At 53.3% G+C, this 19,324-nt stretch overlaps 10 protein-coding genes across 14 annotated transcripts; 6 read left to right on the top strand and 4 right to left on the bottom strand.

Annotated features, from left to right (window-relative positions):
* Positions 1-698: 698 nt before the first annotated feature.
* Positions 699-4,064, bottom strand: KVP17_003794 (uncharacterized protein; the record flags this gene model as incomplete). Its single annotated transcript, XM_068521435.1, has 1 exon — positions 699-4,064. One exon carries the CDS (start codon positions 4,062-4,064, stop codon positions 699-701), a length of 3,366 nt encoding a protein of 1,121 aa, XP_068375733.1.
* Positions 4,065-4,352: 288 nt separating this feature from the next.
* Positions 4,353-5,504, top strand: KVP17_003770 (uncharacterized protein; the record flags this gene model as incomplete). The annotated part of the gene is made up of 1 exon (XM_068521401.1): positions 4,353-5,504. The coding sequence occupies one exon, from the start codon at positions 4,353-4,355 to the stop codon at positions 5,502-5,504; it is 1,152 nt and encodes a 383-aa protein (XP_068375699.1).
* Positions 5,505-5,628: 124 nt separating this feature from the next.
* Positions 5,629-8,930, top strand: KVP17_003773 (uncharacterized protein; the record flags this gene model as incomplete). Of its 3 annotated transcripts, XM_068521409.1 has the most annotated exons (4): positions 5,629-7,421; positions 7,450-7,951; positions 7,979-8,831; positions 8,860-8,930. In XM_068521409.1, the coding sequence occupies 4 exons, from the start codon at positions 5,629-5,631 to the stop codon at positions 8,928-8,930; spliced, it is 3,219 nt and encodes a 1,072-aa protein (XP_068375707.1). The 3 variants fall into 3 exon arrangements, with proteins under 3 accessions (XP_068375707.1, XP_068375705.1, XP_068375706.1); XM_068521407.1 differs by lacking the exons at positions 7,450-7,951; positions 7,979-8,831; positions 8,860-8,930 and having other exon boundaries at positions 5,629-7,425; XM_068521408.1 differs by lacking the exon at positions 5,629-7,421 and having other exon boundaries at positions 7,799-8,887.
* A 22-nt stretch (positions 8,931-8,952) lies between these two features.
* On the top strand, positions 8,953-9,165 carry KVP17_003768 (uncharacterized protein; the record flags this gene model as incomplete). The annotated part of the gene is made up of 1 exon (XM_068521399.1): positions 8,953-9,165. The coding sequence occupies one exon, from the start codon at positions 8,953-8,955 to the stop codon at positions 9,163-9,165; it is 213 nt and encodes a 70-aa protein (XP_068375697.1).
* A 349-nt stretch (positions 9,166-9,514) lies between these two features.
* Positions 9,515-10,564, bottom strand: KVP17_003790 (uncharacterized protein; the record flags this gene model as incomplete). The annotated part of the gene is made up of 1 exon (XM_068521429.1): positions 9,515-10,564. One exon carries the CDS (start codon positions 10,562-10,564, stop codon positions 9,515-9,517), a length of 1,050 nt encoding a protein of 349 aa, XP_068375727.1.
* Positions 10,565-10,632: 68 nt separating this feature from the next.
* On the top strand, positions 10,633-12,081 carry KVP17_003767 (uncharacterized protein; the record flags this gene model as incomplete). The annotated part of the gene is made up of 1 exon (XM_068521398.1): positions 10,633-12,081. The coding sequence occupies one exon, from the start codon at positions 10,633-10,635 to the stop codon at positions 12,079-12,081; it is 1,449 nt and encodes a 482-aa protein (XP_068375696.1).
* A 32-nt stretch (positions 12,082-12,113) lies between these two features.
* KVP17_003788 (uncharacterized protein) lies at positions 12,114-12,779 on the top strand (the record flags this gene model as incomplete). Its single annotated transcript, XM_068521426.1, has 1 exon — positions 12,114-12,779. One exon carries the CDS (start codon positions 12,114-12,116, stop codon positions 12,777-12,779), a length of 666 nt encoding a protein of 221 aa, XP_068375724.1.
* Positions 12,780-13,381: 602 nt separating this feature from the next.
* KVP17_003765 (uncharacterized protein) lies at positions 13,382-14,638 on the bottom strand (the record flags this gene model as incomplete). Its single annotated transcript, XM_068521395.1, has 1 exon — positions 13,382-14,638. The coding sequence occupies one exon, from the start codon at positions 14,636-14,638 to the stop codon at positions 13,382-13,384; it is 1,257 nt and encodes a 418-aa protein (XP_068375693.1).
* Positions 14,639-14,717: 79 nt separating this feature from the next.
* KVP17_003771 (uncharacterized protein) lies at positions 14,718-16,966 on the bottom strand (the record flags this gene model as incomplete). 3 transcript variants are annotated; one of them, XM_068521404.1, is made up of 2 exons in its annotated part: positions 14,718-15,281; positions 15,308-16,966. In XM_068521404.1, 2 exons carry the CDS (start codon positions 16,964-16,966, stop codon positions 14,718-14,720), a joined length of 2,223 nt encoding a protein of 740 aa, XP_068375702.1. The 3 variants fall into 3 exon arrangements, with proteins under 3 accessions (XP_068375702.1, XP_068375701.1, XP_068375700.1); XM_068521403.1 differs by lacking the exon at positions 15,308-16,966 and having other exon boundaries at positions 14,718-15,203; XM_068521402.1 differs by lacking the exon at positions 14,718-15,281 and having other exon boundaries at positions 15,290-16,966.
* A 121-nt stretch (positions 16,967-17,087) lies between these two features.
* Positions 17,088-19,295, top strand: KVP17_003786 (uncharacterized protein; the record flags this gene model as incomplete). Its single annotated transcript, XM_068521424.1, has 1 exon — positions 17,088-19,295. One exon carries the CDS (start codon positions 17,088-17,090, stop codon positions 19,293-19,295), a length of 2,208 nt encoding a protein of 735 aa, XP_068375722.1.
* Positions 19,296-19,324: the final 29 nt, after the last annotated feature.

The raw sequence follows: 19,324 nt of genomic DNA, 5'->3' as shown, positions 1-19,324 counted from the left end.
TTCAATGTAACATTTGCCGGAGAGGGTCAAAAATCTTTTCTTTTGTACGTCTTCTAAGCTTGGCGCTGCGTAATAAACGCTTGAGTCACTCACTTTATTGGAATGCTTACGTACGTGACTGTCTTTCGGGGCCGTGCTGATCTTCGAGGCCCGTCCGTCATCTTGCTTGACGTGTCACTGCCCAATACCTCCATCTGTGGCGCCTCACTGAACGAGTCCAACGGGCTGACCAAGTCGCTAAACTTTTCCGTTTGAGTTCCAACAGACACGCGCCTGGTCCTCTCTGGCGTTGCTGGGGCTGTGGACTGGCAAGAGTCTGATGCCTTCTGTTCGTCCACCTCCGCGATTTGTTCAAGACAGGGCTGATAAACATTTGCAGGCGCGAGGTTGTAACACAGACTTCCTCTTAATAAGTGATTGCTCTTATTCGTTACGAGACAGTCAAGTAGTGTCCTTTCCGTGGACTGCTTTTGATTCTTAGCCATCCGCTGGAGTAGAAAGGCTACCTTCCGATTAGCCTCCACGAGCCGACTTTTTAGGCGTCCGTTTTCTCTCAAAAGCTCACGACACTGCTTGATCCTTGTTGATAGCATCTTACGGTGTCATTGAAACTTTCTCTGTGGGTGTTGTTGTCACTGAAGATCTCTTGAACCTTTTGTAACATTAATTTCACCGGCAAAAATGTGAACCAGTGACAATTACTCGTCCGTTGATTTCTGCTGCGCCTTAGTCATCCGTTTTCTTTGTTTCCGTTCCTTTTTTTCGCGTTTTCGCCGTTTCCGCTGTTGTCGTTCCTCTACAGTCTCTTCTCTCTTTCTACGCTTTCGATCTGACGCAGCCCATTTCCTCTCTTCGTCCGAATTCGGAAGGGTGTCAATGACCTCCGATTGACCGTGGGTGCTGTCGTCAATAAAGTCGTCCTTCTGTCTGGAGCCTTTACTCGTGGGTCTACTAACACCAGTGGGGATACTCATGGAGATTTCTTCCTGCTCTTTTTCCAATTGTTCGGCGACGTCTCGTCTTCTTCTGTCTTCAGACTCCTTTTCATGTAATCTCTTTTGCTGATCTTGTTTCCAGCGTTCGCGAGCCGCTTCATTCTGAATTCGCTTTTCGTCGTGAAGGCGCTGTGACTGATGCCAAGAGGCTTCAACCTGAGGTAAGGTCTCCCTGAGCGACATGATTACGGTGTCGTATATCCCCTTGCATGCCGCTCTGAGGTCGGAGGCCTTGGGCAACCACTCGAAGCCAGGAGGCGGCACTGTAATTGCCCCGTTGTCCACTCTAAAGACGCCTTGGAGATCTTGAATCGGAAGTGCGGAGCATCGGGCCTGAGATATCAGGTCTGCCTCGACCTCAGCGTCACCATCGTAGAGAACCCGATCCTTGAGCTCTGCGTGAAGCCTGTGGATCTCCCCTATGTGCTGGGACATCCGAATGCAATCCTTGACATTAGTGGGTGTTTCTTTGAGACTTTCGTCATTCATAATGCTGTAGATCAAGTGTTCCAGGCTAACGGCTAGATTATGTTCCAAGCGGACGTCAGTTGGCCAACGTTTCCGGGCTAGTTCGCATGTGGAAACAGCTGCTCGGTGATGGTGGCCATCGATTTGGACTCGCGCTAGCTGGCACCAGGTCTCCTTGTCCCATGGCCTTAACCTCAAGGAAGCTTGCAGGTGAGTTATGGCCTTATTGACCACGGTGGCATCCTCAGGTTTAAGAGTTGAGCCCACGTCGGTCTGTGTTGACAGCGAAAGGTTCCCTACGGCTTTTCCGAAAGCTGCAGACGCCATCAGGAGGCCAGAGTTGTAGTGTGAGAGAAAGGCAACCTCTTTGGTGCGTCGATGATTATAGTGACCGAAATTCCGCGGCTCATGCTTGGATAGTTGGGTGTCCTGAAGTCGGAACATCTCCAATGCAGGTCGTTGGTGACCTAGTTCTCCTAACAGGCAACCTATTGCAAGGACGGCGGTGATGTTCCTGCCCGAGCCGTCAATGCACTCGGAAATGAGTTGCCCAGACTTTATAACATTACCGGTACCGCCCTTTGCCGCGGTAACGGAGGCGGTAAACAATCGTAACTCGTTCAGAGCTCTGAGTACCCTCTCGTCGGACTTCGCAGTCTCCAAAACGACTGTGTGATTAAGGGCTACCTTAGCTTGCGTGGCCCCCCTGTGAGTCTTCCCCACAAGACAGCACACCTGAGAGTACAATGTGGTGGCTCGGACGAAGTCCAGCACGAGTTGGCTCTCAGGTTGACTTGTCCTCCGCATAGCTTTGGTTAATTTTTCTGCCAGACTCCCCAGAGTCTTGCGGGACGAGAGGAGGTCTTGCTGCTCTATTTGAAGCTTGCTGCGGCGAAGTGCAGCATCAGTTCCCACGTGAGGCGAGGTGATCAAAGATTTCAGACGCCGGCTGCCAGCGTACAAATCCCCTGAACGCACCTCTTGGAAGGCAGAGTTGAGCAACACAACGTGCTTTTGTTGTTCAGAAAGCTCACTGTCGTCCAGCGTTTTGAAGGCCGTGCTGGCATGGCCCCAGTCGCCAACACACATGTAGAACACGCCCATATTGTTGACTAAAGGGGCCGGGCAGAGTTGGATGATCTTGTCGAAATGCCTATCCAGGATGGGCTTCACGCCCGAGAGGTCTGCGCTAACATCGCACCCCGGAAGCGTCTGGAGAAGAGAGCTGACCACTGTCACTAGCAGACCATAGAGGTCCCCATCTTCGGTGGGAGTTGTGTGCTCAAACAGAGCCAACAGGTGCTTCAACGATGTGTGGAGGTGAGTGAATCCGGCTTGTTTAGAGCTGGATTGAAAGGCTAAACGCAGGTACGTCATGGAGGCCAATTTCAGCACTTCATAATTCCTCGGCGCCGCTTTTAACAAGGTAACCACGTGAGGTTCCAGGTCCTGCTGTCCCTCCAGGGCGAGTAAGCACTGAAGTAGCCCCACACGTCCTCCAATGTGAGTCGGTTTCAAAGCGATGACATGAGAATAAGCCTCTGCCGCCTGTGCGAACTGGTTCCGGCAATGGGCTGCCTGACCTCGAATATACTCAACCTCCGACTGTACCCCGTATGAATGATGGTCCCAGCTCACTGAACTCAAGACTCGATCCACCAGATCCAAATTTCCGGCACAGAGAGCGTCTTGCCCAAGAAGAAGCCCGAGCACCGGGTTGGTCCGGTCCAGCCGAGCCAAGTCGGCCATGTATGTGCTCTCTAGCGGGGCGAGGCCTTCCCAGGATGCCTTGGGGTCCACTGACACCTCAGTGTAGCATCTTTGGGTGGCGTTGCCGATAAGTTCCAGTCGTTCTACCAGCAACCATCCCAGTAAGGCACCTACGTGGTCTGCTTGCAGCGCTAGAACCCTCCCGAACGCCAGCTTCGCCTTTGCCAGCTGACCCAACCTCGAAAAGCAAACCCCCATGGCGAACCGCAGACTCACTGACGGCCGCAGCCGGAGAGCCTCCCCAAGCAGCTGCAAGGCCCGTCCAGGATTGCGCATGTGCAGTTCGGCGGCTGCTAGAGTGGTAAGGCCGACGAGGGAGCTCGGGTCCTTGTTTTGAGTGAGGTTCCGGCAGAGCGTCGCCGTAGTTTTGAGATTTTGGACAGCTCTGCTGGAGTCTGCTGTGAAAGGCACCGTCGCGATGCTTTTGAGGGTTTTCAGGCACCATATAGCCGTCCTCCTGCTGGGTCCGGCCTGACGGTTGAGAGCGGTCACGTGGCCATCCAATTGAGCATGGATGCTCTGACGGCGCTCCTCGTCTGTATGGGCCGCGGTCCATAGCAGGACGTGGCAGAGTAGACATCCCAGGTCGAAGGCTGATTCCCCAACGGTTTTCTGGAGCCGGCCGGCAAAACACGACTCTAAAATGCCTGCCGACCAATCAAGTTTTCGCCGCCGAAAAGCGTCAACAGCGACATTCCGAACCAGATGGGTGGGGACTGCGTGATCTTGGACGAAGTCCTCCATCTCGCGTCTACGGACGTCTGAGTAGGCCTCTGATCCGGCGATGAAAAAGCGACTGCCATCAGCAGCCTGGAGCTCAAGAGCTTCCATTTTTAAATCGCTATTTCGTGGGACCTTGTGGAAGATCACTCAACATTTTTCGTTTTCACCAATGACCACTTTCCGCTGGTAACCAAAATACTGAACTCTTCCTCGTTTTTGTGGTCGTTTCAACCACATCCCAGACGGGAGACCCATTTAAACTGAAAAGATTGTTAACACTGGATACGGACCATTGTCTTGTGGTTCTCAAGATTCGCTATTCTTTTCAGACACGTGTTCCAACCTTTCGTATCTGTAAATGTCGAAAGATATGTGAGATATCTATTTATTAGTAATATGCTCGGTCAACTCGTAGCCCTTTGTACTTTGCCGGCTCTGTCCTTTGACCTGAGAGGCCAGCACAACATCGATAGTTATGCCATGGCGGTGGACTTGCAAGCGCCGATGGCCTGGATGACGACCCGTGACACAGTATTGCATCGCGACGTGGGGACGGAGCTGCAGTTGAAGTCTGCTCGGTGTCAGACTTCCGATTATGTGGGCATCTACCATGTGTCACCCCACAAGTTCACGACGTATTGCGCTCCAGAGCACATGCTATGCTCGTCAAAGAATACGCGCAACTGCCTCCCTAAACGGATGGCTGCCTTCTTCGACTGTACCAAGGACAAGAAGAACTGTCAGGACCTAAGCGCTGGCGTGATGAAGCTCCCCATGGACAAGTTTAAGATCCACACCCTGTACAAGGCGCGCGACCTGCAGAGCACCATTGAGATCACGAAACGTGTGAAGCTCTCCAGCCCGTCCATGGCCAAGCTTGGGAAGGGTTTAAAGCAGAACCTGCCCGAATGCACCGCTTGCCACCCAGGCAAGGAGGTGTCAGGAGGCGGTGACGGCAGCGACTGCGGTGGAAGCGGAGGCGAGGACTGCGGCGGTGGTGCGCCAGAGGTCGAGGACGAGGACGAGGATTCCAAGTGCTGCCCTGACGAATGTGACGGAGGAAGTGACATTCCAGATCTGAGCCCCACGGAGCTCTGCAAGGTTGTGCTGACTCCTACCTCCGGGTGTGGGGATGATGACGCAAGCATATGCGCTGACATGTGTGATCAGGCAGATCTCTACTGCAAGGTCAAGATGACAAGTGATGGCTGCGACATTGCAGCCTGCTTGGCCCCGTTCTCGGAGGGCAAGTGCGAGACTAAATGCAAGGGAGCGGTGACCACAGGCGCGCCAACCACGACTGCCGCCGCAACGACCACAACTGCCGCCGCGACGACCACAACTGCCGCCCCGACGACCACAACTGCCGCCGCGACGACCACAACTGCTGCCGCGACGACCACAGCTGCCGCCGCCGCGACGACTACAGCAGCTGCTGGTGCGGCCACTACAGCCGCTGGTGCGGCCACTACAGCTGCTGGTGCGGCCACTACAGCTGCTGGTGCGGCCACTACAGCTGGCGCGGCCACTACAAGTGGCGCTGTTTAGTCTATCGGTGTCGTAGCGAATTTCAAACTGCGACAACACAGTATCTTCATAGTTTTGTGTGCTCCAATTACTTTCACGTTTCACAACGGCGTGTCTTTGCGACATAGAAACAAAAACAGATAAAATGGATGAGAATGCCCCACAGTCACCTTCTGACAGTGAGACTTCAGACTCGGTTGTCACAATGCCTGCACCCCTACCGCTCAGCGTCAACTCCCAAGCAGACATCATCATCCCTATGGACAACCACAACACCACCCCAATGAAGTTCCACTCAAACAGTCTGATCATCGGGCCTCGAGCGGAGCGAACTACGAAGTTTGTGCTGGGGTTGGTGGCGTCGCTTGTCGTGGGATACAAAGCTCCGGAGTGGTTCGGTTGGAACTTCACGTACTCAATCCCGTTGTTCTATTGTATGGCCGGCGCTCTCTTGCCGCCAAAGGTGTCTACAATATCCCTACTCTGGTCTCTGGCCTTTCCGGCAGGAATACTCGTGGCTGGGTGGGTGACGTTGATCTGTTGGTTGGCTCTTTTTGCGGAATCTGAGAACGGACGGGCACATGTGATGTGCTGGGGGTACGTACTCCTGGTCGTGATGGCCTCACTTCTGAAAACTGGACCCCTAGCAGCGCTTAACCAGATACCTCTGATGATTATGGCATACGGCGGGCACCTTGGCTTGTTTTATTTATTCACGTTTGTAAGGGAAGGCGCAGTGATGAAGTCTTTGACACGGGGCGAGATTCTTCTGTTGGAAGGTGATCTCTTGGCGCAGCACCCAACTTTGGCGATGTATATCAAACTGGTCTTCATAAAGATATTCGGAATGATGGACAGCGTCCCTGCAGACGGCGACCCCCTCAGCGCTGTGATACCCGTTCCCCCCTTTCTTGAGCAGATCTCGTCGGATTTCCGATTCATGATGGGTGAGGGATTGCATATTGAGGTGTACAACGACATCATTAGGGCCACGCTACCCCCTGATCCCTGGATCCTCAGCGTATTCTGGCATGCGACGGATATGCTATGCACTGGACAAGCCATAATTATAGGTGGTTCAGTCGCGCTGGGCATTCTGACTACCACGCTTCTACTGCCGCCTCAGCGCTACATGCGATCTTTTCTTCGAACGGAGATGACAAGCGTGACTTCAACCATCTCTGCCTGGATGCGATTCTTCGCTGATGATGACGAGCCGACTCCTACAGGCACTCCTCGGAAAACTGCGAACTGCATTGCGGGCATCAGAGGCGCGGAACGGATCACGCGACTGTTACAAGAAGCCCGGAGAGATCCCATGGCCCCTCGAATGAAGCGAGTCGCCGCCGATACCGAGCCGGAAATGGAGCTGCTGCGTCTCTCAGAGTTGCTGTCCAAGCTGGCTGCTGCTGTGCTGCTCTCTACGTTCGAGGCGTCTCTTCGACATCCAGGAATTTTTTCCTTCTACGTTCCTCAACTGGTGAAGGTGTTGGCCAACTTGAACTCCTTGCCGCCACACATGATCATGTGTACACGTGTGGGCGCCCACCTCAACAACGGCCATTTCGGAGCGGAGCTCCACACACGTCTCCTGGGAGATGTCCGCTTCGGCAACACGCTCAACGACGCCGCTGACCTTCTACACCTGACTGCTGTGGCCATCTCTACGAAACCGGTCAACTCTGGGGCTGGCTTTTTCGCCTACTGCCAGACGAAGCACAATCTACACGAGGCCATAATTCGGCACGTAACCCACAGGAGTGCGATTCGCAACCGGGTGACTCAGTCATTGTTCGAGAGTGTGGATAACCCATTGGTGTATTGGCGAAACGCACTTACGGAGTCTATCCTGCTGCTCACATATGAAGGTGCAGTCGTAGACAAGCCCTTGAAGCTCGCGCACTCGGTTTTGGCCTTGATGGAGGAGCAACAGAAAGAGTAGGTCTGTGACCCAGTTTGCACTCAGACGCGCTTGGTTGGCGATCACGAACATCCTGTTGCTATTTGCTCCTGTACTTTTCCTCTTAGAGTGCTTCCTCAAGTTTTTCGTCACCATTGCCACAGTATGGAAGCGTCAATGGAAACCTGTCGAATTTAAACCCCACTCAGAGCCGCATGCGCCTACTGTGCATCTGTACCGCATTCCTTTTTGGCGCGGATACGAGTTCCGGTTCTGCTGCCGGCTGATCAGTGGCGCGACCATTCTGACTGTCCTCCCTGCATTCTGGAGCGACTTTCGACACCTTCTCTTCGTTACGGGAGCGAGTAGAGGTCTGATCTCGCATCTGTTGCCGTCGAAGTTCACCTCTTGGCCGATGCTGGGTTTCATGACGTCGATTGTGTTCACACTGGACGGCACGTTGCGCCGATCCCTGCTGAGATTGGGTGGGGTCTGCTTCGGAACTCTCTCTGGTTGGTTGTGCCTTCACGCCTTTCCCACGTCATTTGTTTGGCAGATTGTTTGGATTGTAAGTGCCTCCCCGCTTTCAACACAGTCTGTGACCTCCGCTCCAATGGTATTCCTGGTGGTCAACCCCGTGAACCCGCTGCTTGGCTTCAACCCTTCGTGGGGATACGTGTTCCAGCTGTTCACTTACCAGCAAATCATCATCATCATAGAAGCCTACTTCAATATCGTCAGTCGTGATGAGATTGTCGTAGCCCGGCTTGTGGCTCAGCTGGTGGGAATTTCAAGCGCGATAGTGGTTTCACTGGTCGTGGCACCTACGTTTTCTGACCGGTGTCTCAACCTACAGTTGAAACATCTCATGTTGCAGTTAGCGGAGACCTCAGCATGTTTGGTGGAGCTGAGTGCTGCTGTGGTGGACGTCATGGTGGCACCACCAGATGAGAGTGCTGATAGAGTCCAGTGCATGGAGCAGCACCTGGCAGTGGTGAAGAAGTCGACTAAGTATCTGAAGTCCGCAACATCCCAGTTCAGTGCCGTGTACGGCGAAGGTTCCGTATTCGGCGAACTTCAGATGCTGGTCATGGCCAAGGAGTTTGACGGAGTGAACCGGTACATTATGGGTGTTGTGGCACACATCACATCCTATGCTGATGGTTTAGAGAAGGCTGCAGTTGCGGCAGCGGCTGCAGACTGCAGCCCGATTTCGGGACCACTATTCATTGACGGTTCAGTCGACTTGTCAAGCAGCTTGCGTCACCAAGGATTGGTGATGTCCAAGGCCATCGATGACCCTGTTGGGTATGAAAGTCGGGACGCGAGCACTGTGTCATCTTCAGTGTTCTCGTTGAACCATCGAGACGCCATGTTACGCCTGACGATTGCGATCCCGGACCCCCCTAGGCTGAATGTCCCCGCGCCACACATCGCATATTTGAAGAGTGAGTTTCTAGGAGCTATGTCATGCAGTGCTTGCCTTTGTTCTCACGACAAATGAGTTGCTGGAGGAAATTCCCCGCCAGAAGCTCTCCAAAAAGTAGTCTTTCTTGAGTCAATCATCCTATGCAAAAATCTATCGGAACGCGAGTTATCTGGAGTAGCTTTGAGAGCGATGTCTCCGATCGCACTCACCCGCCTAAGCGGGTGTTCACACCGGAAGAGACTCCGGAGCTCTTGGCATTCACTGCCGATGTCCGTCATACGAGGCAGAAGAAAAGCCTCCTCAAGAATCTGAAGTCCCTTTGGCGCTCTCTGGCAATAGGTCGACGCCCTTAAATTTACTACACAACCGTCTTGTCATGCAGGTCAACGCAAGGCATTTGGCACTTCCGAGTTGTCCATCCAAGTTCGAGACATCTTCCATCCTCTTGTCATGCAGGTCAACACACACCCACTATCAACTCCGTCTATGTTCGAGACATCTTCCATCCTCTTGTCATACAGGTCAACACCCACTACCAACTCCGTAGACGTCTTCCCCAATCTTGTTATGCTCAACACTTAGCGCCTATCAACATTGCATTCACACCTAGCATCACAAGAGCCTCAATCACGTGAACGTATCTCAAACTTCCCCAAGATTTAGAACGACTCCACGTGAACGTATCTCAAACTTCCCCAAGATTTAGAACGACTCCATGTCGATCACAAATCGGTACCGCACGTCCGAAGCGACCACTCGATCGAAAGCCTTGTTGATCTCGTCCATACGGATCATCTCAATATCACACACAATGCCTTTTTCGCCACAGAAATCGAGCATCGCCTGAGTCTCCTCGGTGCCCCCAACCAACGACCCTATCAAGGTCTGCCTCTTGCAGATGAGCTGCTTAGGAACAAACGAGTACTCGACATCCTTTTCCGGAAGGCCCACTGTGCAGAAGACGCCCTCAATGTCCAGCAATGCCAGGTAGGGAGCTAAGTCTTTCTTAGCGCTAACAGAGTCCAAAATAACATCCAACGACTTGGCAGCGGCCAGCATGGCCGCTGCGTCGGTGGAACAGACGAACCTGTCTGCCCCAAGCCGTTTCGTAGCCTCGTCAAATTTGCTTGGCGTCCGGGAAAGAACAGTCACTTCACAGCCCAGAGCTTTGCAGAGCTTAACTCCCATATGACCGAGACCTCCCAGACCGAGTACTCCCACACGTTTCGGAGTGAGGTGCAGCCCCAGGTGAGTTATGGGCGACCACATGGTGATGCCGGCACACAGCAGAGGGGCGGAGGCAGCCATGTCTAGGTTCGTGGGCATGCGGAAGACGAAGCGCTCCTTGCAGACGATCATTTTGGCATACCCACCGTACACTGGAGATCCATCGTGGTCAAGTGCGTTGTATGTCGGAACCGACCTCGAACAGTACGGCTCCATCTGCCGCTTGCATTGGCCACAGTCGCCGCAGCAATTGACAAAACACCCAACACCCACTCGTTGTCCCACTTCGAACTTCCGCACGGACATCCCAGCCTCAACGATTTCTCCCACGATTTCGTGCCCGGGAACCATCGGGAACCTAGCTCCTCCCCATTCATTTCGCGCTTTGTGGATGTCGCTGTGGCAGACACCGCAAAACTTGATGGCAATAAGCACGTCGTCAGGTCGCAGATGTCGTAGAGGGACGGAGAACGGCTCAAGTGGTGCTTTTGCTGTTGGAGCAGCGTAACCTTTGGCGGTAGACATTCTAATCAGCCTTTTAGATTATAGATAAACCAGAGCCTTGGTCGCGCTTTTCAAGAAATGCCACGAATATGCCGCGACGGCGCAGATCCAGCAGCCCCTCCCCTCCTCTCAAGCGCTCGCGTCTCCCACACGAGGAGCGTGCGCAGCTGCCACCGCCACTGACCGCCGACCAACGAGCTATCCGCGACGCCAGAGCGGAGGCTGAAGCCGATGAAGTCGCAGTCGAGCGGCAAACTGCTGTGGCTTCGTCAGCCCCCTGCCCGTACTTGGGCACCATTGACCGATCCGCCCTCAACTTCGACTTCGAAAAGCTCTGCGAGATGAGCTTGTCCAGAGAACACGTGTATGCTTGCCTGGTCTGTGGCCGGCATTTGCAAGGCAGGGGTAAGAAAACGCACGCCTACACGCATTCCTTGCTGGAGTCCCATCACGTCTTTATGCACCTGTCTACTGGTCAGTTCTACTGCCTGCCAGACGACTACGAGATTAGAGACCTATCACTGCGGGACATTCAGCAGGCGCTGAATCCGACGTTCACACTTGCGGATGTCCAACGGCTCACCACCACTTCTGTGGTCTCTAGGAGCCTCGACGGAAAGGAGTTCATTCCAGGACTTGTGGGTCTCAATGACATTAAACGAACTGACTTCTTCAACGCAGTGTTCCAGGCGCTGCTCTGCATCCCCCCGCTCGTCACATTCCTATTGCTCCTGGACATGAGCAGCACTCAGCGTTGTGATCCGGTGGCTAGATCCCTGTCGGAATTGTTCCGCAAGGCCTTCAACCAGTTTAACTTCAAAGGCATCATTTCACCCCATGAATGCATCCAGTCCATTGCGGGCGCCTCTAACAAGATGTTTAGCATCGGTAAACAAGGAGACCCGGCAACTTTGCTGATCTGGCTACTGCAGCGGCTCAGGCGTAAGCTGGCATGGGCTGGCCAGTCAGTGGTGGATGAGTGTTTTGGCGGTTGGATTCAACGCTTCTCAATTGCCGATGGTCAAGCAACGTCGGACACTATACGATTTCTGTACCTTCAACTTGAGCTACCGCCTCCGGCAGTATTCGTTGACGCTACTGAGATGTCCATGGCAAATGTGGAGGTGTCAATTTCCGAACTGTTGGCGAAGTTCGACGGTCACACAGTCAGCCCCAGTGGTGACCGACGCTACCGAATCGCGAAGCTCCCCCCCTTTTTGATTCTCGTTCTGAAACGATTCTCTGAGAATGGATTCACTCGGGTAAAGAACCAGTGCGTGGTCAGTTTCCCGCTAAAGCACCTGGACATGCGCCCTTATTGTGATACTGACAACGATAACGGCATGCGCTACAGCTTAGTAGCCAGCATCGCTCACGAAGGCAAGGCGCATGACGGCGCATACAAGGCCTTCGGCTTGCACCGGCCCAGTGCACAGTGGTATGAAGTTCATAACCTCCATGTCACGCCTGTTATGGGACAAGCAGTGGTTAACGCTGACTCCTACATCCATATCTATGAGCGAGAAAAGAACGAGTAAGCACCAAGAACAAATTTTCTCAATTTTCGTTGATGGTTTTCTACTACACGTGCTCTGATCCGACCTACATGGTCTACATTGGTAAAGACAAGTACGAAAACGAAGGGCTCATCCGCTGGGGTTGGGAAGAAGATCTATGGTTCCACGTGGACGCACTATCGTCTGCCCACGTCTACCTTCGAGTTCCGTTCGACCACCCAATGAAGGATGGCCGTCCTGACGCCTCGTTGATTCCCAAGGAGGTCATTGAAGAGTGCCTTCAGATTACCAAGCACAACAGCATTGAGGGCTGCAAGAAGAGCAGCGTCGACGTAGTTTGCACCCCCTGGTCTAATCTGCAGAAGGCTGGCGACATGGACGTCGGCCAGGTGGGCTTTAAGAAGGAGAAGTACCGTCACCTCTTCAGAAACGTGGAACGCAAGCGAGAAATGCTTCGAACTTTGGAAAAGACCAAAACAGAAAAGGAGATCGACTTGATGGCTGAGCGTGAAAGGCGCGATCGCGATGTGCAGAAAAGAGAGGCGGATGCTCGACGGGCAGAAGAGAAGCAGCGCCAGCAGGAGCACGCTCGCCGCGTCGAAGAAAAGAAGCTGCGGACATATCAGAGCCTTTTCGAAGAAGGAACAACAGCCAACAATGTTTGCAGAGGCGACGGCACGTTTCAGACTTGCAAGGCACTCGAAGAGGACTTCATGTAACGGACTGTTGTGCGGCTCTGAGAGCTTGTATGCGGTTGGCCTTGGTGATGGGCGTCTGTGTGTGTAGTAACCTAACCCCACCACTCGCAACAATTGCGCCGCTCCTTCAATGCTTCGCTTGAGAAACGGTAGTGCTCCAGATTTTATCTCCTCATCAGTGTCACAGTCGTCGTCGTCCCGTTGCTCAACGTGTAAACGTGCAAGTTTCGCATCAAACCGTGGATCCTCTAACCCCAGGTGCGACTCTGAGTATAGGGAGTACGTCTCTGGTCCGATGACCACCTCGCCAATGGCGGCAACTCTGTCTGGCAAAGCATCTGCGACTCTTGGGGGCTCTGTCCTGCGGCGTACCGTTGGCAGAATGAGCGTGCTGTTCCAACCGCGTGCTGTGACTGTTTTCTGCGAATCTCGGGTTTTGAAGCTGTGTTTGCTTTGAACTGAAGGAGATGCGACCAGAGGAACACAGCACCCAGCCAGCCGATCAGGACGGAGTGCCTCCAGCTCGTCTGACAATTCGCTCACTTCGCGTTCAAAAGCTGCGACTGCGCGAGCGAACAACGCGCCCATAGTGTCCACGCCACCCATTAGGTGAATTCTGTCACTCAGATGTCATCAATGTCCACACTGTCTTCTTCCTCCTCCTCATCATCGTCGTCGTTGTCAAGGGCGTCAGTAGGGGTGTCAACAGTTTTAGAAGCTTCAGCTTGGTCACTCCCGATAAGCAGTCCCTTGTGAGCGACCTTGACAGGTTCAGACGGCTCGTCGTCATCCTCTGCCTCCTCGTTGTCCTCGTTAAGCCACTCCAGAAACGGCAGCAGCGCTTCCTTCGTGACCTCATAACCTACGCCCTTGTCCTCAGTGGTCGCCCACTTCACAGCTCTCTTGTTCTTCCTAGTGTCGCAGTAGTAGAAGTCAAGGATATGGTCCTCTTCTAGCAGCTCTGCGTTGTACAACTGTTGCAGAATGAAAGGCACCGTAGCCAAACTTTGACTGGTCTTGCAATAGAAGCAGACGAAGCCGTCAAATGCCTTCAAGATTCGCACTGGATTCATCGATGTATCCACCATACGACTCAAGACAGCCATGTGCTCATTGACGAGGTCGGGGTCAACAGGTTCCGAACCCAGCACAGCATAGAGCGTAGCGAAGAACCGCACCTCAGACGAAAAGTCCTGCGAGACTTGTAAGGCGCGGGCCTCTTGAAAAAAGCCTTCAGCATCGCCGCCCTTCTCTAGATAGAACCGCAGACGTTCACAGACGTCGACGATCTCTGGGCTGTCGAATGTGAGAAGGCTCTTGACCATCACGACATCATCGGCTGCGGGACTCTTCTTCTTCTTTTTTTTCTTATCCTTTTTGGTTTTCTTCTCCTTCTCAGCCTTAGGCTTGCCAACCACCTTCGCGGCATCGCCAACCGTGCTCCCCTCAGGCGGATTCTTTGTGATGTAAGTGGCCAACCGGTGACAGTTATCCAAGTCGCCTATGTGACCACAGGCGTTGCAGTTGCAACCCACGTTCTGTTTCGTGACAACGAGGTCGATTTCCGGCAGCTTGCAGTTAGGACAGAGCACGTACCGGTCGATGAACTTGTCGACCAGCCCTTGCAGGTCCTCCTCCCGGTGCTCTCCTCTCACAATGGCCTTACCCTCGTTTGAGTAAAAAATAGCATTGCTTCCGAGTTCATAGCCAAGGAATTTCGTAGTGTATTCTGACTGCCTTTTCAGGGCCTTGGAAATCTTGGCGATGTTCATGACGTTTGTGCGAACACCATTGCCAGTTCCTTCGACCTTAGACACGAGCTTGGGCATCGTGTAGCGGTAGTTGGGGTCATCGATGTAGCTTGGGATATTGAGAGCCATTTTCGTGAATCAAATGACCATACCAATGGCATGTGTAGTCTCTCTATGGGAAATAGAGATTTATGTGTGTGGGGTGATTTTATGCAAAGAGGTCAGCATACAAGCGTAGCAGGCAGCGTGAAAAGTCCCTTGAGTCCAGTACCTGCATGTGAGCATGTCGACCAATAAACGTATCCATCGTCCTTTCCTCTACCTTGAATGACACCGTGAGCCTTGTGAGCCTTAAAGGGTCCACGCCCCTCAAGACATTCTTGGCCATCTCCCGTCTTGCAGCACTGTCATCCAACTGACCCATATCCAAATGCACCTTCGACGACGCATGGGGCGCATATTGATCATCGTGGGCGCTTAGGAGCACCACGTACGAAAAGTGGGAAAGTGCATTGTTCTTGGCGAGGCGGTAAAGGTATGTATCCCGAGGGTTCCGCGAGTCGGTCATGGCTAGCTCCAACAAGGCCTTGCTCTTGGTGACACGCTTCACGAACCACAAGCCGGCGTCGAAAATCGCAGAGGACGTCTTTACGAGGCCAAGGTGCGGACATGCCAACGATATAAAGGCGTGCATCTTAGGTTGTAGCGCCGGTAGGTACTCCACAGCGCTCCTCCCTATCAGTCCACCTAATGAGAAGCATATCAATGAAAGCTGTGTTGTTAACAGTTGCACCTCACCTGACCAAGGCTAGATCCAGGGCACGTGGACTGAACGAACTTCGTGATCTCCTCAGCCAGTCGACGACCGCTCTCTTCGATAGAGCCACTTGTGTGCAACTCATTCCACGTGCTGGACCAGGTCAGAACGTCTTCGTTGACTTCGCGTAACGCATCACGGAAATGTTGGAGATCAGCCCCACGGCCGTCTAGTCCGTGGACGAGAACCACGAGGTGGACTGAAGCATCGCAGTTTGTGCGTTGGATACCGTGTATCGGGTTGGGAATCGAGGAAGAACGTTCGAGAAAGATATGGGGCCAACAGATATCTTTGTTGTCAAAACGGGACGGTACTGGTTTTGGTAGGGATGACGGGGTGGATTTCCGAAGGCTTATTGCCTTGTCACACACCAAGTGGACATCGTCGTCCACGACACAGAGCTCCCACTTCACAAGGTCAGCCACTTCCGACTTCAGCAGCCCCTCTTCTCTGACCAGGTTCGGAAACATCGACGATAGGAGCTGCACCGTGTGCCACACTGCCTGCACGCCGACAAACACCGCGTCCAGGTCGACTTTCATGCGAGTGAGTAGCTTGTCTAGGTCGCTAGGGAGGCTCGGCATGGACAGATGCAACGGCTCCACGCACCGCGACGCCTCCCAATCAAGATTGCACCACTCAACGCTAAAACTGGGACCTTCCGCACTGTCCATGCTCCAGCGGGCAATCGTAGCCTTCGAGTCGAATACAAGAGTGGTGTTCCCCAATGGGAGAGACTGACCCGGCATCGACGGCCCCAGACTGCCCAGCATCTTACGAATGTCGTCTTCATACGCCACTGGGAACATACCCAAGAACTCATCGTAAAAGAACTCAACTAAACTACAATAGGCTCCAAGTGCTTGCCGCAAGCAATGAATGTAGACAGCCTCATGTTTGGAAATATTGATTGGAGGATCCGATAGAGCGTCGTAGACATCATCAACAGTCGCTCGTCCACTCTTCGGAGGACTCACTTGCATGTAGTGCTGAGTCCTATCCACGGCTTCGTCAGCTGAAGGTACCAACAGGCAACTACGCCACGAAGAGGAGATCCGAGTGAGGCACGTACTTACAGTAATGGTCGAGATGGAAGAATACGGAGAAGAAAACGTCAGCTTCCTGGTGAGCCGGGCACCTATGAACGGCGATTCCAATAAAAGGCAAAGACAGGCCACTTCAGTCATGGGGTACGACTCCGCTTGTTTCGTGTTGCCGATTTTAAACTGTGGAGGGCACGAATCCGAAAACAGCAGACGCACTTGCACCTGGAGCGATCTACTGAGGATATCCACTCTATCCAGAGGAACGTCGATAGATAGGAGAGCGGTGTCGTTTAGCAGGACCACCTCGTCGCTGTATCGGACCCAAAAGGAACTCGAGGTCCACACGTGCCCTGAAAACTGGGAAGCGTGAGTCAGATGGACACTTTTGGACATCTCTGGTGGCTGGGAGGCGTCCGGAGGAAGGAACAACGGACTGGTGGCAAGACCCCGGGGTTTGAATAAGAATCTGTCTTCATCCGGGGATTTTGAAACCAATGACAGCTCGAAAGCCATCCTGTAGATGCCCTGCCGTCTGAGATAGACGTTGGAGAAGTCATGCAGTTGCACTAACACCTCCAGTACAGCCTCCAGCATCGTTCTGTGACAGAAATGCACCAATTTGGGTCAAGTACAGCCTCCAGGATCGTTTGTGTGGTTTGTGTAGTCAAGTGAACCTCGGCGGTCTGTGGTTTGATTCATTAAATAAATATTAACAATGTTGTGGAATCCTATGAGCCTCGAAGCAAAACAAACCTCCGAATCCGCCGAGGACACCAGTTGTCCGTCCTCCGTACCACCAACTCGGCTAGGCGCAGACGTGGCACGTGTTTCGGTGTCACAGCTCAACCAGTCAGCGATGGACTTCGACGGAAACCTTGCAAGGGTCAAAACATCCATCGATATGGCTAAGGCCAGCGGCTCGAAATACCGTCTGGGTCCCGAACTAGAACTTTCAGGTTACAGTTGTGAGGACCACTTCTTGGAGATGGATACGATAGACCACTGTTGGGAGTCCTTGGCGTCGTTAATATCCACTGGGGCGACGGAGGGGATCCTCTGTGACGTTGGGATGCCTGTGGTGCACCGCTCTGTGCGTTATAACTGCAGAGTATTCGTGTTGAACGGAGAGGTGCTGTTGATCAGGCCCAAGGTTTGGATGGCGAATGATGGAGAGTACCACGAACCGCGGTACTTTGCTCCTTGGGCAACCGACCGTGTTCTGGAGAAATACCACCTCCCTGATTGCGTACGTAGAGCTAACCACTCCGCCCCCCACACATGTCCCATTGGGATCGCAGCCGTACAGTGCCTGGACGCGTCGGTGTGTTCGGAGATCTGTGAGGAGCTCTGGACTCCAAACAGCACACATATCGACGCGGCCCTTGATGGTGTGGATATCATTTCGAATGGCAGCGGATCGCATTTCGCATACGGTAAAATCGCAACACGCATATCGCTGGTAGTTTGCAGCAGCGCCAAGACCGGGGCAGCGTACCTCTACGCAAACCAAATGGGATGCGACGGCACCCACCTCTTCTATGACGGGAGCTCATGTATTGCGGCCAATGGGAAACTCGTGGCAATCGCCCCTGAGGGGTCCTACGCTGAGGATGTGATTGTCCTAACAGAAAACGTGGACCTCGCGAGGATCCGAAGCCAGCGTGTGGCCACAGGCTCCTTCGCACAGCAAGCTTCCACCTCTAACAGAAGGAGGCTCCCTCGGGTGAATGCTAATATCTTCGTCACAGATGTGCCTATGTCCATGGCGCTCCCATCGCCGATGTTTCCTCTGCATAAGGTCAACCTTCACGAAGACCCCGAAACCGAGATGGCTGCCACAGTGCCCCTTTGGCTCTTCGACTACCTGAGAAAGACTGGAGGGTCTCACTCGGGGTTCTACCTCACAGTCAGCTCGGCAGTGGAGCCGGTCGCGATGCTGTGTATGCTCGCCACGATGACGGAGAATATTTTTGGTGCGAGGAAGAAGTCTCCAAGGCTTTACGAGGATGCGTTCACTTTTGACTGCTCCTCACCACAGGAACTCATGGGACACATGGTGCACTGTTCCAGCTTAGACCCGCTAGACGAAGAAACACTCGCTTTCGTCAAGTCTACCGGTGCAACATACCACTCGGTCGAAATGTGTGGCTTCATTGAAGCACAGGAGAGGTGCTTCCGCCAAGAATTCGACGAAGAACTCGACTCCGATACCAAGAAGTTTATCAGAGAGAAGGGGGAGGAGCTCCTCTCAAGAAAAGTTCGACAGCGAGTCCAACGCACGGGAAAAACTCTTTTCGTTTTGAACCTTTCCAGTCTCGACGACTTCGTTGACTGCACCACATCACGAGTGTCATCTGACATCACGCCCATGGGTGGTGTGAGTCGCACGGATCTACACGCATTCATCGCACGGTGCCGCGCGGAGCGTCCCGTTCCTCTGGTGCCGCTGACATTTTCGCCGCTGGTACACTTCACTACTCAACAGCTGCGGGACGTGGTCGGACTAAAGATGGAAGGATGCCTGGGTCCTGTAAGCCTATTCAGGCGGCTCCTCACTTGCTGGTACGAGTTGGAGCCCACAGAAGTCGCCGAGAAGGTTAAGGTGTACTACGCCAGCACAAGCCGTCTACGCCGGGTAAATCAACCCAACTCTCCGATGTTGCATATGGATCGCACGTCACATGACGGGTACCATTCTGACCTGCGACCGATTATCTACGCTTCCTTCGCACGCCAGTTCCGTGCGATAGATGAGTTGGCGGAGCTCTATGTGCACGACAGAGTTAGTGTGGATCAATCCTTGTTCAAGATGAATCAGAAGCGAGTTGAATCGTTCAGTCGTTTGACAACTTACTCCAAGTCGCCCGGAGGTCTTGCAATCAACCGGCGCTTATCTCGTCGTGTATTCTCATCATGTACCTGAAGCCGCCTCACAAGTGGATATATTTCTGT

This window comes from the organism of the source record quoted next, assembly GCF_019968985.1.
Source record: "MAG: Porospora cf. gigantea B chromosome Unknown PgB_NODE_29_length_65794_cov_127.204, whole genome shotgun sequence".
Lineage (NCBI taxonomy): Eukaryota > Apicomplexa > Conoidasida > Eugregarinorida > Porosporidae > Porospora > Porospora cf. gigantea B.
This window is presented reverse-complemented; position numbering and strand designations above follow the sequence as displayed.